Below are 15,230 nucleotides of genomic sequence, written 5' to 3' on the forward strand. Positions count from 1 at the left end.
GCGGGCAGGCCTGGGAGGGGGCGGGTCCGCGCGGGCTTCGGAGGGGCCCGCCCTGCCAGAGGAGAGGGAGGTCACAGCGTAAAGGTGCAACTGCCGCCACCGCCGCTTCTGCAAGGTCTCAGGGACGGGCTGCAGCCATGTCCTATTGCCGGCAGGAAGGTAGGGAGGGCGGGCTGCCATGGAGACCGGCCTACGAGGGCCTGCGGGAGACACGCGAGCCCCGGCGCCCCGCGACCACGCCGGGCGCGGGTCACCTGAGGCGCGGCCCGGGTGCCCACCCTGGGACACTCGGAGGCGGGCCGGCTGGGGGGTCGCTACTCCTGTTTTGCGGATGAGAAAACCGAAGCTCTGGGGGGAACGGGGCTGGTCCAAGGTCACAGTGAAGCCCGAACCCTGACCTCAGAGGGGCCTGTGCGTAGGAAGTCGTAAACTAGGTCCGGTTGGGGCACGGGAAGTGCAGAGCACGTTGCGTGTGGCTCGGAACTGGGAATGTATGGTGGTTAATTATTACTACCGCTGCTGCCATACCCCACGTGTTTCCATTTTGCACGCGCCTTTTAAAAGGCGCGTCCCGAAAAGTTGCCACTCGGGGTAGCGTGTGCTGTGCTGGAGTGCTAGGAGTTCCACTAACGGTAATGTTTTTGAGCCCCCTGCTACCTATCAGGCACTGTTCAAGGAAACTTGCCTGGCTTGTCTCACAGATCTTGCTGCGACCTTTGTAAGTTAGGCTCTGTTGTTGGTCACATTTTACTGAAAAGTAAAGTTAGACACAGGAGACATGGCTAAAGCCACTCAGCCAGCAAATCGTGGAGCTGGGGTTTGAGCCTGGGCATTGTGACCCCAGAAGAGCCTTATCCAATCTAGTGCCCAGTGGATTGCAGGGAGAACCCTGCCTACCTCCCACCCCAAAGTTGAGCTCCGAACACCTACTGCTTCCTTGATGTTACTCTACCCAAGAGCTCAGAAGTACCCGAGCCACAGGTCGCAGGGCCTCCCCACACACTGCCACAAACTGGCTCCTTGGCCCTGAGCTCCCATCTAACCCCTCCAGGCCCCGGTATCCAGTGTTGTAAAATGAGATGTTGGGCTTCATTGATACAGCAAATATTCATAAAGCACCTTCTCTGCGCCAGAGAAGGGGGATGGATGGTTATAAAACTACAGAGAGAGTTGGAAGTCCCCCAGAAATTATTTGGTGAATACTCCAGCTCCGTCAGTTAATTCAAGCAATCTGAAGCCCAGAGAAGGGGGTGGCCTACCTGTAGTTACACATCCGGTTAGGAGAATAGCTCAGCCTAAAATGCTGAGACTTTTCCCTGGTAGCCCTGTCTGCTTCTGGAACCTCTCTTCTTCTGGGTCGTAAAGCCATAAGACTCACTCTTTAATGAGTACTATTATATTTCCGCTGATTACTACTTAATGTGTGCCATAAGCAGAAGTCCTCAGCCCTCACCACTCTTGTTTTTAATTTCGAGTGTTTCTCTAATTTACTTCATTTAGCAAATAATTTTTGAGCCTTTGGGTATAACGAGGCTGTGCTGATAAACAAGACCCTCCTTCTCTTTGAGGATTTACAGGAGGCAGTTTTCTCTGGAAAGGGGAGGCTAGGTCCATCTGCCTCCAAAACATGGAGCCCTATCTTTTCCTGCTTCAAAGATCTCTCTTAGTTTGGAAATGAGTGAGAATTGAAAGCACTCACTTATAGGCCTTCCTTAGTATTTATCTTATCCATACCACTGTCCCCCTAAGAAGTCCCTAACTTCCTCCCCCCCACCCACTGATCCTTTATGCTTCCCATAGGATTAAAAAAAAATGATCCCAAACTTCTTAACGTATCAGAGCTTATGTGATCTGGCCCTGTCTGCCTTTCCAGCCTGGTCTCTTCCCACCCTTTTGCTGCCCAGCCTCTAGCCACTTGGCTATTCCCTTGGTTTGGTATAGCCTGCCTTCAGCTCTTCCATGTCTGACTCCTCATCCTTTAAAATTTAGCTCCAATATCACCTCCTGACCCTTTGTGTCTTTCACATCCTGAACTCTCTGAAATGACCTTTTTTATTTTTTGCCATCTTACTTCCTGCCTGTCTTCTCGCACTAAGCTGAGAGCATCAGATGGGCTGTGGAATCCCCAGCATCTAGCACAGGGCCTGGTGTACAATGGGTGCCCAAATCTTTATTGAATCATGCGTTTACCTGCCCTCTGTCCTGAGTGAATCACTTGCCTGTGCAAGTTTATTTCAGGGGTCCACCTGCTACCCAGCCTTCGGGTTAAACTCCTTGGTTTGGCCACACTTCTCCCGTGTCAGCACCATAGTGTTTCTTTCTTAGTTTCCTCTTTCTAATGCAGAGCCTGCCCACTCCTGTTCAGTCAACATTTATAGAGCACATGTGATGTGCCAGCCATTGGGCGTATAGTGGTGAGCAAGGTGACACATTCTCTGCCCTCCTGGCATGGTGGAAGAGATTGCCATTAAAACATCGCCAGACGAATGCATGATTACAAACTGTCATAAATGACATGAAGGGAAAGCACAGCATGCTATGATCATTTAGTGGAAGGCTCTATGGGGTCTGAGAAGGCTTCCTGAGGCTTCAGACATCCTTTTAAATGCCACTTTCTTAAGAAAACCTTTTGCAATCCTAAACACGTGTGAGCGAACACTACTTAAAACCCTCCTTTTGCCCTCCAGGCTTTGCCCAGGATGGTTCCTTCTGGAATGTCTATTCCCTTCCTTCCCTCCCTGAAGCTCTTTGTCAGGGACAAAGGTAGGATCCCTCCCCTTCCGTCTTCTCCACTGGATGCCTGTGTCGTATTCATCTGTGACCACCAGGTACTACCACAGAGCTGGAGCTGAGGAAGGTTTGTTGAGCTAAACTTCTAACACTTGCATTCTTCTTACACTCTGTCTGAAAGCTATTTGTGTATTCTTCACAGACACTTGATACTGTATGGGGGAGTTGTATCTTTCAAAGGGGTTAGATTCTAAACATGAAAGTCCTTAGCAGTCAGATTTATCAAACTCTTAGAAACCCCTTACCTCACTCAAAATACACCACAGGCACCACTCGCTCTGGCTTTAGATCTCTTTCTTGGGTTGAGCTTCAGAAAGTAGTGGTTGGAATTGTATCACAGGTGTATTGAATCAACTTAGCCAAAAACGAAAGAAGATAAGTCCTTAGTGCAGGTTGCCATTCTCAAACATGACCCTGGGGAGTCAGCATCCATGGGAGACAATAAACTACTTCCTCTGCAGGACACGGGGCATTCCTTCTAGGGTGGATGCGCTGAGAGATTCTGGCTTATAAAGATCCTCCCCTTTCATGGGGGAAATCAAACTACTCATCCAAGGGATTTTTTGGTCTCACTTAATGCTGATAACCATTCTGTCTTCCTCCTTTCTGCTGGGACTGGGTGACAGAGCAGGAGCACCGTCATCTCAGACAAACACTGGCACTTTAAGTTCCAGCTCCCTTTCTAGCCTCATGCATTTCAAGGAAGTCACTTCTCTTCTAACTACAAGCAGCCAGAAAGAGCAGACAGTAAAACACAGACAAGACAGCTGGGACACAGAGGGAGGTGGGGGGAAAGTCTCTTGGGTGACTGCAAAACTTCACTCTCATACAATGGGCCCCAGTAAAACTAGGCCTTAATAAGCACATTCCTTTCCCTTCAGGTGCACTAAGATAGGGAAGCTAAAAGCAGTCTTGGGGGGATATGCCTGCAGCTGCAGAAAGATGTGTGGAAACAGACACACGAGTCTGCCTCCCAGATAAGCACAACAAAGAGACACAGAAGCAGTGCAAGCCTCTGATAAGCTCTCCCACCCTGAATCCTTAAAAACTCTTAGTCTGTAAGAGAGTGTGGCTCTGACTTAACTCAGCCAGCAGCCCCTCTCAGGTTTGTTTAAAATAAACCTGTCCCTGTTGACTGAAAAGCCACCCTTTGTGTTTCTCTCCTCTTTAATTCTTACACTGGGGTCTTCAAGCCCTAATCCAGAGTTGTTTCTCCATTCATTTTTTTCAAGAAATATTGAACACCCACTTTGTCCTTGGCACTATTCTGGGCTCTCAGGATACTGCAGTGAACAGAATAGACAAAAATCGCTGCCTCTGAGGAGCTGACATTCCAGTGGGGGCATCAAGTGGTAAACATACATAGTATGTTGGGTGAGGAAAAGCACTTTGGAGAAAGATAAAGCAGGATAAGGGAGATGGGCAGTGGTGAGGGACGGTGGCATCTGAGCAGGAGGTGAAAGCAGGGAGAAATCGCTGTGAGGGTACCTGAGGGAAGGGAAGGTGCTCCTGGAGGACAGAACACCCTGTGCAAAGGCCAGAGGTAGGCATGTGCTCAGCATGTTCAAGTAAAAGCAGAGGCCAGCGTGGCTGGAGTGGAGGGAGTGATGGTGGGAGATGGGGTCGAAGAGGTGAGGGATGCAGCTCTTTCTGGATGTATTTGAAGATCGAGCCATTCTAACTTGCTGTTGGAGATGTGAGAGAAAGACGGGTTGGGGTGGCTGTACTGAGAGTAAAACTAAACAGCTGGGGGTGGAAGGTGTCTTTGTATCTGACTGCTCACTCAGTTCTCTTCTCAGCCCCACCCTGAAGTCCTGTTCACAGAGTAACCCCTCAGGCCTCCAGTTCCCCACTCTGACCAAGGTTCTGGGGTGGGGACTGAGTTGATTCTGGGTGACCTCCTCCTTGTGTACTTTGAGTTCAGCTTTCTTCACTGGTTAAGTCAGAGAGCACTCAACCATCAGCTCTCCCATTTCCAAAACATTATTGACATCTCTGAGCCTGTGATGGTCTCTTTTCCTGGCCACGCTATCCTTGATGCCCTTTAAAAATTACTGTCGAGTGGGATTCCAGCTGACAGCAGAAACTCGTTTCACCTCCCCAACCACGTGAGGTAGGTAGGTGGAGCTGGTGGTAAGGCCTGGTTTCTGAGGCCCAGATGGTACCTGAGCTCACACAGTGGGAAATGCTTAAGCCCAGATTTGAACTCCAGTTCTCAGACTCTCTGTGATATTGAAATATTGAAGCCACTGTGCACCAGAGGGTTTAAGGTAGTTTTCCACCTCCTTCAGAACATGCATATTCAACTGCTTTTAAAGCTTATCTTAGAAATAAAAACACAATCACTTTTAAATTTTATTTCTCTAGAGAAATTGCTGACAAATGTCATGAGAACTACTAGTCTAGCTGATTGCCCCACTAGTTGGCATCTTACGACTAGTCTGACCAGTTCTTTCTTTCACAGTTAGGTCTGTTAGGAATAGGTAAGCCTTGTCTTTGCAGCAGTCCTTGAATCGACTTTTAAATGTTCCAGAAAGCAAAGGCCCTCCAGGACAGGCGTGCAATGGACAGTTTGTAGGGGACATACTCTGGATCTTTCAGACCAGAGTTCCTGTTCCTGTTCTGCCTTCATTTACTGCATGTCTTTTGGTCTGTTTCTTAGATCCTGTGGTCTCTGTAAAACGGAGATAAAGTAATACCCACCAGTGAACTCACAGATGTAATAAAACACATTGCATAGGACAAAAATGTGTAAAAGATACAGCTGTTACTGTTCTACTTTCGATCCAGTGTGAACTGTGCTGCAAGAGAAAATGTCCAGGAAGGCGCATGTGAGGACTTGGCCTAGTGGGAGGGACCTGGAATTCTCAGTGGGATTGTGCTAGGCTGGTGTTTCCTAACCTGGCTGTGTATCACAGTCACCTGGGAAGCCCGTGAGCTACATGGACATGGCACAGAGCTCGATTCAGCTTTTCTTGGGTGAGGCCTGGTCTCTCTATGTATGGCAAACCCCAGGAGGGCCTCATACTTTACCACGTTTGGACCCTTTGCTTTCTGTGCCTGTGACTGGGCCTCACCGTTGGGCTGTGCTGAGCTGCCATCTTGGTAAACAAAACTGCCAGAGCTGAGTTGCGAAATTTGCATCAGCTCATTCTGCTTAGCGTTCAACATTTTTACAGATTGCTTTTGAGTATTTTGGAAACTGGCCAGAATTACCAAGGTTACTAGGTACTTTAACAAGCCCTGGCTGCCTGGTCCAAAAGCTTTCCCAAGTCAGCCACAGGGGAAAAGCAGTCTTCTGTTGGATGACATGCAAGGTATTGAGGCAGCGACCAGCTCTGGGAGCAAAAGCCTCCAGTGGGTTGGGGGTCCTGGCCCTGTGTGCTGAGGGTTTTTTGTTGTTACTCTGTCCTAGTGTAAGAGACCCTGTGCAGTGTGGGCATGGCGTAAGGCACCAAAGTGCCCTCCCTCTGTCCCCTGAACTGTCCTTCTCACTGGAGATGTCGCTCAGTTTTTGTTGTTACCACCCCCTGCCTTCCAGAAGCCTCTTCCTTAATTACTTCAGCCCAAGCATGGGCCCAAACCTTTTTCCTTGCTTTCCCCTCAGCATAGCTGTGACTGAACTTTTCTAAATATAAACAAAAAGTATAAAGTAATCAGAGATGCCCGCAGCTTTCACAGAGCCATGTTTCTGCAGGTCAGGCCTCTGCGCCCACAGTAGCCACTCACTCAGAGCCATGCACTGTGGCTCTCTGCCAGGCACTTTTGGCCATACCTGAAGAAGTCTTCTTAAATGCTTGGCACCTCCTATCCCCTTCCAGATGAGGGTCCCAGTACCCCAGATCTCCTAGGATCAGAATGCATGGTCAGTTGGTCTGTAGAATTTGTCATTCACCTTCACCAGGAAAGTACAAGAAAGATCTTGTTTGTTTACTTGGCAAACATTTCACTTGATTCTAAGCTTTTTGGGGCAGTGGTTGGGTCGGAATTTATTGTATTTATTCATTGCCCAAGGTGCACAAGCTCTCAGGCAGTGCCCAGTCATGCTAAGTGCTCAGTGTCAGCTGTCAATTATTCTTGTGCAAATTTTGGTACGGGGCAGTATGGGTATGTAGAAAGGATCTCCAACAGTGTAGACTTCAGAGAATCCTGTCCTGTGTGGCCCAGCAAGTTACTACTCAGAGCCTCAGGCTCACCACCATTAAAAGGGGATGCTGCTACCTCCCTCTCAGGGTGGCAGTAGGATGGAGGAATGAGCTCACGGAGGACCAAGAGATGGACTGGCTCTGTCTGTTCTCCGGGGACAGCTGGAGAAACTGATGACCCACCGTGCAGCGTGGAGTACTGAGAACAAGGTGCTCCTTGCCCACAATGGGAATATCTGACACATACCTGTGGTGTGGTTAGCTGATGGCCAAAGTTTTTAGGAAGGTGAGGTAAAGTGTTGACAGCTACAAGGTGTAGCGGAGAGGGCTGTAAGGACCTGCCTTCTGCTTAACTGAGCCTTGGTTTTCTGCTGTACTCGATGGGGGCTGAGGGTGATAATACTTCATAGGGGGTCACTGTAAGGCAGTTAATGCACCCACCCTGGTTTGGCCAGGACTGATGTGCTTTTCTGTGCTCACCCAGCCTCCAATGAGGAGAAGCTCCTAATATAAAATGCATTTGACTCTCACTGGTCTGTTTTCCTGGAGCCCTCAGACCTTCTGGCAGCCAGGCCCCAGGGTGAGGGCTCTGGTTGTGAACAAGGTGCTCTGCACTTTAGGCCTGCTGGCTTTCCCATGCTGGTCCTCACAGGACCACAGTCCTGACCCTAACCACTGTTGGGTTTGTCCTAAAAAAATAAACTGCAGATGGTCACAGTTAAAAAGATCTGAGAAGTGCTCCTCCCACTGCCCCCCTCCAGTTATTATACTTGTTGGGAAATGGTCCCCAGGCCTCTTGGACTGTGGGGAATGGAATGGCTGCAGTGTTCCTCATCTTATGACCCTTCCTTCTTCCGGCCACGATTAGGAGCCCAGAGGCCTAGTGGGGGTGCTGGCTGTGGTCACTCTTAGACCACCTGTGTACCCAGCCTTTCAGAGGCAGGGGCCTATGGCCACATCAGCTGTGTGGGCTGCAGTGATCTGTAGGCTGAGGACCCACATCATTGCACACTCACTTTGCCAGCATGCTCAGTCTTCCTCCAACTTTTTATGCATTCTGAACCCTGTGGGTCAACCCCTAGGACACTCTTTTTCTTCAGTGCTTTTTTTCCTGCCCTGCCCCTTATCCATCCCTTTTTGTTTCCTACCCCTAGCATATGAGAGCAGTTTGATGGTCACCTCACATAGGGATGGCATATGGGACAGTCTTCAGACTTGGTTAGTGTGGTGGCTGCTTTGGGTTTAAAGCTGATTCACTGCTCTTGAATGAAATATTTCTTCCTCTGTTCTCCAAACACTAGGGAAGGATCGAATCATATTTGTAACCAAAGAAGATCATGAAACTCCAAGCAGTGCCGAATTAGTGGCTGATGACCCCAACGATCCATACGAGGAGCATGGTGAGTGACATGTGGCCTCCCAGGGACCCACATCAGGGCACTGGGGAGAAGCTCAGTGTTCTTAATTCCTTTCCCTTGTTTTCCTAGCCAAGGCCGAGGTTTCAGGTATCTATTCTCAGCCATAGACCATCTCTGAGGGTAGTGGTTTATCTTCCTCAGAGGTTTGAGGGACTGTGCTTTCCAGCCTTGTTCTGATGTACTTCCCTGGCACAACAGTTAAGTTTTGGGAGAGGGTGTTAGTAGATTCCAGCAGTTATAGGTAGGTTAAGGTGACAGGGCATTTGCTCAGACAAGTTGCCAGACTGTATTCTGCCACATCTACCAACTTTATTAGCAAGTAGACAGTCATTCACCTTGTTCTGTAAGGTTGGTGAAGTGCCTGCTGTCTCTAACTGCTCCAGCAAGCACCTTACATGAAAAGGTCACTTGCCACAGACAGCTTTCCAGCAGCAGGATTCAACTAACCTAGTCAGAGCTGTTGCACACTCCTTGGTTAATGGCTGAATATAACAGTGGTCGCTTAGGCCTAGGACATTGTTCCAAAGGATTTGGGCTGCTAAACTCACTAGATACTTACTGCTGCAGACTGTATGAGGTGGATGTGTGTGTGCAGTGTCCACGAACAGTCTATGTATTGTACAGTAGTCACTTCACCAATCAAAAACCACTTCTAATGTCCATGATGACAGCTAATCTTCCAGTGCTAATTGGTAATTGAAGAGCTTGAAGCAGCTGCCTCGAGAATATAGGCTCCTGATTGGAATTTCTCAAATGCTAACTGATGTGTATATATTCCTTGTAGGACCCTTCACTTGTTGTCCTGACTGCTCCTAGGGGTTAAAGCATAAAATACATATCCAGCACCCAGTGGGAGCAGTGGGAAATGCAGACATTATACAAAGTGTTAGCATTCTGAGAAAGACAGCTGCAAGGGTAATCTTGATCAAGGCTTACATGTCAATTCTAGTACCTTGCTTATCTTTAGATCCATATTAAGCACATTTCATTAATTGATCAAGACTGTGGAGGCCTGCAGGACAAATCGGGCCTTGTTCTGTTTGCCTCACAGTGTTATTAAAAGCAGTATGTATCTGCTTTTAGACTGGTCTGCCCCCTCCAGATCCCACCATTCTTTCCTGTCCCTGTTGTTTTTTTTACCTGCTTCTGTCACTTGCAATGTATCTGCTTGGATTGTAGGTATACCATATGATGCATTTGGCTTTACAGCCCCTTATAGTGAATACTTTGTAAAAAGAAGCCTATAAAACGCAAAGAACTCTGGGACCCAAGTTTCAAGCTCTTAAACTGCAAAATTAGTAAGTGGACCAAGTAAGCCACCATTTTATGCCATCTACTTGCCTTCCAGCATCCAGCTCTGCAGCTGAGATGGTGCTTGGAATAGCTAAGAGTACCAAGAAAAAAAGGTGGCAGAATTAATTTTCCTAGAATCAAAACATCAAGAGGGCCTTAAAGATCATCTGATCCAATGAGAAAACTGGGGGCCTGGGCGGGGGCGGAGACTGACTCAGCCAGAGACTGGAACTTCAGGCCTTAGACTGCATGTTTGACAACACACTGCATCTGAGCTTTATGTAACATGCCAAAGGTACCCTCTGTGTGGATTTATATTGTGTCCCTGAAATGCAAATTGGCACCATGTGCTTTGTGAGGAGGTATCTCATTCCAGCTCACCTGCCCCTAAGAAATAATGAAACAAGGACTCCTGGAGACTTAGGTTATAATTTTTTTGTCACAATTTTTTTTAATCAACCACTTGGTCAATTTGCACTGGGTTGTAATTTTTAAATGTCAGTATTATCCCTTTTGGAAACTGGTTGTGCAGGTTTGTGAGCAGATTTGAAGCTCCAGGGGGTAGCATTTGCAAATGTTTTTCCAGCACTAAGGTCCCTGTCAAGAAGTGGTGAGATGTAGGGGAAGGGACATGGGCTCTGGGAATCCTGTCAGCCCAGTCTGCAGTCCTCACTTGGACCATGAACCCCAGAGACTGCATGAGTAAACTGGGGTTAGTAGCACCCACTGCAGAAGGTTGTCAGAAGGCTTATGTGAGTTACCAAGCATAGCTTAATGCAGGAGAACTTGATCTGCAACTGCTGATGGTCCTGGGGGTCTGCGCCTGCTAAGGGGGCAGCACTAGTTGGCATCGTCCTTGCTATCCCTATTTTACAAGTAAGGAACAGGAATAGCTACAGCAGATCCATTGATCAGTGGAGCTTCCCAAGCTGGAATTGAGAGGGAGGCGGGGTTTCACCTAGGACTTTGGATGTTAGTGCAGAGTGCCAGGCTTGTGTAATTTCACAGGACCTTTTAGAGGCTCTCTTAGAAAGTACTTTGAGTCTCTTAATAAGAATCATGTAAGAAACTTCTATATGAATCCTGTGTCTGTCACAAAGCTGAAAATGAAGCCATCATTTTGAGAGCATTTTGGAAAATCAAGAAATACTATTTAGATGTGAATAAAGTTCAATGATAAGAAAAGATATAAAAGTCAAAAGTAAGAGGCCTATTAATATAGTGAAAATGAAAACCCATCTATAACCTTGCTTCCTGCCCAACACATATGTGCAGTTTAACAGGTTTGGTTGATTTTTACAAGAATGCACTCGCACTAATGGTATGCCACCAGCTTCTCATTGTGCAGCATGTCTTGGACATCTTTCGTCGTCAGTACATAAGAAGAAACCTCCACCTTTTCACCAGTCCCCAGGCTATGCTGAGCTTCTGAGAGCAGCTGCAGGGCAAGAGGGGTTCAGGGGGCAGGGAGCATGGGGGTGGGGTGGTCCTGATCATCCATATGGGGAGGGGGATTGGAAAGAGGAGATCAGTACCTCAGTTCCTTAAAGTGTTTGGGCTTTCAAAAAGCTCTTCACTAACCATCCAAGTGATCTCCTCTTCTTTGGGTTAAATGGGTCCCGGTATTTAATTCTTGGAGCACAGCCTCAGAGCACTGGGAGGTGGCTTAGAATAAATTAGTGTCACACATGGAGAAATATGTCATTGGTGGCTTCTCTCCCAGGTGGGCCAAGGAATGCTGGATGTGTGCTAGGCTTTAAACCTAATCCAAATCGAGGTGTGGGTCCATAGGCAACAATAGTTCCTGTTCTGCACTGCCCGAGTAGCCTGTGAGGACTGGACTAGTTTTGTATTTTCTGAAACTTTAGAGAACATCTCTCTATCTTCCTGTTTTAGGATTGATACTGCCAAATGGAAACATTAACTGGAACTGCCCATGCCTTGGGGGAATGGCCAGCGGCCCCTGTGGAGAACAGTTCAAGTCAGCCTTTTCCTGCTTCCACTATAGCACGGAGGAGATCAAGGGGTCAGACTGTGTAGACCAGTTCCGGGCCATGCAGGAATGCATGCAGAAATACCCAGACCTCTATCCCCAAGAGGATGAGGATGAGGAAGAGGAAAGAGAGAAGAAGCCAGCAGAACAAGCAGAAGAAACAGCTCCCACTGAGGCCACTGCAACCAAAGAAGAGGAGGGGTCAAGTTAATGAAGGCCACAAGGCACTGGGCTCCAGTCCTTTTGGAGTGGACCTTTTGCAAAAGGCCTTGTCGTCACCTTCCAAGAAAGTGTCTTTCCCTCTGTTGTCCTGTGCACTGTAATATACAAAATAACTTATTTTGATGATCAGGGGTCTTGACCTCTTGACATATACACTGAAAAAAATGGGGGTTGTATGTATGTGTGTCCTACCTAAACCTGTAGCCGCCACTTTTGAATTCTCAGATTGCCCTGAATTGTGCCACTTTTAAATAACGTTCTGAATAAGCTTAGCAACTAAAAACCATTACCCAAGAACGTTTCTTGTAAGTGAGCTGACTTATTCTGATTCATTATATTCCTTCTGATAGATTTTATACCCCTTGGAGAAATAATACAAGTACTAGAAACAAAAACATCTTCTCTTAAAAATGCTGGGGTGGGGCCATATCTACTAGCAGAGGCCAGATGGTCAGATACAATTTCTGCAAACCCATCTTGACCTTGAGTATGTGAAGGGGTACTGTACTTCATTCCTGATACATTTTGGTTTCCATGTAGGTGTTGAGCTCCTGGTTTTCTGTGTTTGGACGATGAAGATTTGGACCCTCCTATTGATAATCCCTTTCTAAGTGAAAGGAGAGGCTGGCTTGGCTGTTCCTTGTTACTCCAAAAGCCCTGGTTTGGGGCCCATGTTCACACTGGCTCTCAGTCTAGTCAGGTGCAATGTTCTTGAGAGGTGGGGACCTAATTACCAGAGTAGCAGCAAGAGAGGAAACATTGTGAATTAAGTATTCAATTAAAAGGAAACATGATTTCTACCTGGTTTTGAATGTGTCCTTTGTTTTCACTAGTTAAAAATGTTTTCTGTATAAAAAAGTATAAATTGTGAACAATTCAATTGAAATTCCTCTTGAAAGATATTGGTAAACCAATTTGAGTCCGTTAAAATTTTCTGTGTTGAGTTCAAAGGAAACTCAATTTATATGTGAGCAGATGCCTTCACACAGACATTGCAGTTAGTCTATGAGGTGGGGAAGGTTCTTCCTGTTTGAAAATAGATTAACTTGCCTAACTGCTAGACAGTTTTCAGGCTGTGGCATAGTAATGCCTCATTTGTCTCAAATGTGTTAAGTTATTTATGTAAAAAATTGCCTTAAAACTTAGTAGCTTGAAACAAGGAATCTGGGCATGGCTTACCTGGGTTCTCTGGCTCAGTGTCTCATGAGGCTATGATACTTGTAGTCATCTCAAGGTGTGACAGGCCTTTCAAGATCGCTCCAAGTGGTTTCTGGGAGGGTTCGGTGGGTTGAATCTTGTGGGTTGTGGATTGAGGGCCTCAATGCCTTACTGGCTGTTGGCCAGACACCTCCTTCAGTTCCTTGCCACATGGCCTTTGCCTTAAAGAGTCAGCTCACAACATGAGCGGTGGCTTCCATCAGAGCAAAGCGAGAGAGCAAGATGGATGCCAGAGCCTTTTCATCACCTAATCTCAAAACTGACGCTCCATAACTTTACCATAGTCTATTTGTTAGAAGTGAGACACAGCCCACACTCAAGGAGAGGGACACAAGAACATGAGTAACAGGAAGCTGCCTGCCACACTGGAGAATGAGGCACCACCACGTTAAAGCTTGAAAGCTTGAAGGCATGGTTAAAATGCAAGGATTTGTGGTTCAGAGGTGTATGGAGGTAGAGAACTGCTCTCTATATCCAGAGCTTTTTTAAACCTTGCTTGATTAGGAGCTAAGAACCTGGAGCTGGCCAAGTATGGAAGGCGTGACAGACCCTGACTTCTTTTAACAGAGTTTTGCACATTTAAAAACCATATTTCTTTTGTTAAAATTTTGGTCACAATCAAGATGTTACTGTTTTGTGACCATGTCATGTACCCCATTTATTTGATGCATTCATGGAGTCTACAGTTCCAAGCCCTAGGGACATAGAGTGATTCATTCATGGTACTGCCTATGAAGCTACAATCTAGCCAGGAAGTCAACATTTACTAGAAAGCAGAAAGGAATGGATGAATGTTACATAATGGTGCTGGATTTTCAGGACTGGGTTCTTCCAGCTATGGTAACTTACAACAGAGATTCTCAAACTGTCTGTCTGACTCGACTTGGGTTAGGCAAAAGGTTCCATCCTTTTCCACTTTTCAGTAGAAAAACAAATTGGTGATAAGGAATTGGCACCGTATAAGCAATTGGAAGTGGGTGGAGATTATGCATTACTACAAGGGGTTTGGATAATTCATATTTAAGTTGCTGTGTATCTTTAAATGTAAGAACACCAACAGATCAAAGAGTTAATGATTCAGATAAATGCAGGTTGATAATTTTTAAAGAACAGCAATAATTGAAACAAAGGGCTGCTCAAAATAACACTGACTTGGAAATGCAATTACCAACACAGTGTTTTATGTCTGTTTTGTTTTGTTTTGTTTTAAGAGAGTTTCGCTCTGTTGTCCAGGCTGGAGTGCAGTGGCATAATCATGGCTCACTGCAGGCTCAACCTCCTGGGCTCAAGCGATCCTCCTGCCTTAGCCTACCAAAGCGCTGGAATACTCGGCCTGTTTTGTATTTTTGTGATATAGGCAAGTGCAGCATATCAGCCAAGCTTCTTGATAGAACACTACATTCTAGTCCTTAGTTCTAGGACTGTACATATTTTAACTTATGTATTTATTTTAGAAACAGGGTCTCGCTCTGTTGCCTAGGCTGGAGTGCGGTGGCACAATCATAGCTCACTGCAGCCCTGGACTCCTGGGCTCAAACGATTCTCCCACCTCAGCCTCCCAAGTAGCTGGGACTATAGGCATGCTCCACCATGACTGGCTAAGTTTTTATTTTTGTAGAGATGGGGTCTCACTATGTTGCCCAGGCTAGTCTCAAACTTCTGGCCTCAAGCAATTCTCCTGCCTCAGCCTCCCAAAACACTGGGATTACAGGTGTAAGCCATCATGCCCAGCAGAGACTCATTTTCACATAACGGCTGCTTTCTTGTAGTTTTGAGACATTATGGGTTACTAAAATATTTTGAAGTTAAAATCTGAAGTCTGATATAAAATGGCATAGTAATTGCACATGACAGGCTGGCTGCAGCTAAAAGCAGCTCTTAGATTTTCATAGTGGAGCCAGAAAAGCAGAAATTTCATTCCTTGCCTTTTTCATGAAATAACTAGCCCAAGGTTATATTGTTAATGGATAAGATTATTGTGAGGGATAACTCAAATGAGAAATGATGTTGCTGTCTTTGAGAACTGGGGATTTTGGTGTGGGAGAAATGAATAAAGATGTAAAATTGATAAAGTGTAGTAAAATCCCTTAGTTCACAGTTTGAGTTTGGATTATCAGTGTAAACTCGATGTATTTTTTTTAATAAGACTTT

The 15,230-nt window shown here is 46.4% G+C and overlaps 1 protein-coding gene across 2 annotated transcripts; it reads left to right on the forward strand.

Moving 5' to 3' along the window:
• The first annotated feature begins 24 nt into the window (after positions 1-24).
• Positions 25-12,661, forward strand: CHCHD4 (coiled-coil-helix-coiled-coil-helix domain containing 4). Of its 2 annotated transcripts, XM_054479917.2 has the most exons (4): positions 25-159; positions 2,688-2,857; positions 8,237-8,335; positions 11,543-12,661. In XM_054479917.2, the coding sequence occupies exons 2-4, from the start codon at positions 2,797-2,799 to the stop codon at positions 11,848-11,850; spliced, it is 468 nt and encodes a 155-aa protein (XP_054335892.1). In that variant the 5' UTR covers positions 25-159; positions 2,688-2,796; the 3' UTR covers positions 11,851-12,661. The 2 variants fall into 2 exon arrangements, with proteins under 2 accessions (XP_054335892.1, XP_054335893.1); XM_054479918.2 differs by lacking the exon at positions 2,688-2,857 and having other exon boundaries at positions 26-159.
• The last annotated feature ends 2,569 nt before the right edge of the window (positions 12,662-15,230 follow it).

The sequence above is a fragment of the Pongo pygmaeus genome, chromosome 2 (assembly GCF_028885625.2).
Source record: "Pongo pygmaeus isolate AG05252 chromosome 2, NHGRI_mPonPyg2-v2.0_pri, whole genome shotgun sequence".
Classification (NCBI taxonomy): Eukaryota; Metazoa; Chordata; class Mammalia; order Primates; family Hominidae; genus Pongo; species Pongo pygmaeus.

What these genes read in the sequence shown, in the direction of transcription:
- CHCHD4 (XM_054479917.2), top strand. Translation starts at nt 2,797, where the DNA reads ATGCCTGTGTCGTATTCATCTGTGACCACCAGGTACTACCACAGAGCT. An exon ending in CAGAGCTGGAGCTGAGGAAG is followed by an intron (nt 2,858 to 8,236) that starts GTTTGTTGAGCT and finishes TCCAAACACTAG; the next exon opens with GGAAGGATCGAATCATATTT. An exon ending in CGATCCATACGAGGAGCATG is followed by an intron (nt 8,336 to 11,542) that starts GTGAGTGACATG and finishes TTCCTGTTTTAG; the next exon opens with GATTGATACTGCCAAATGGA.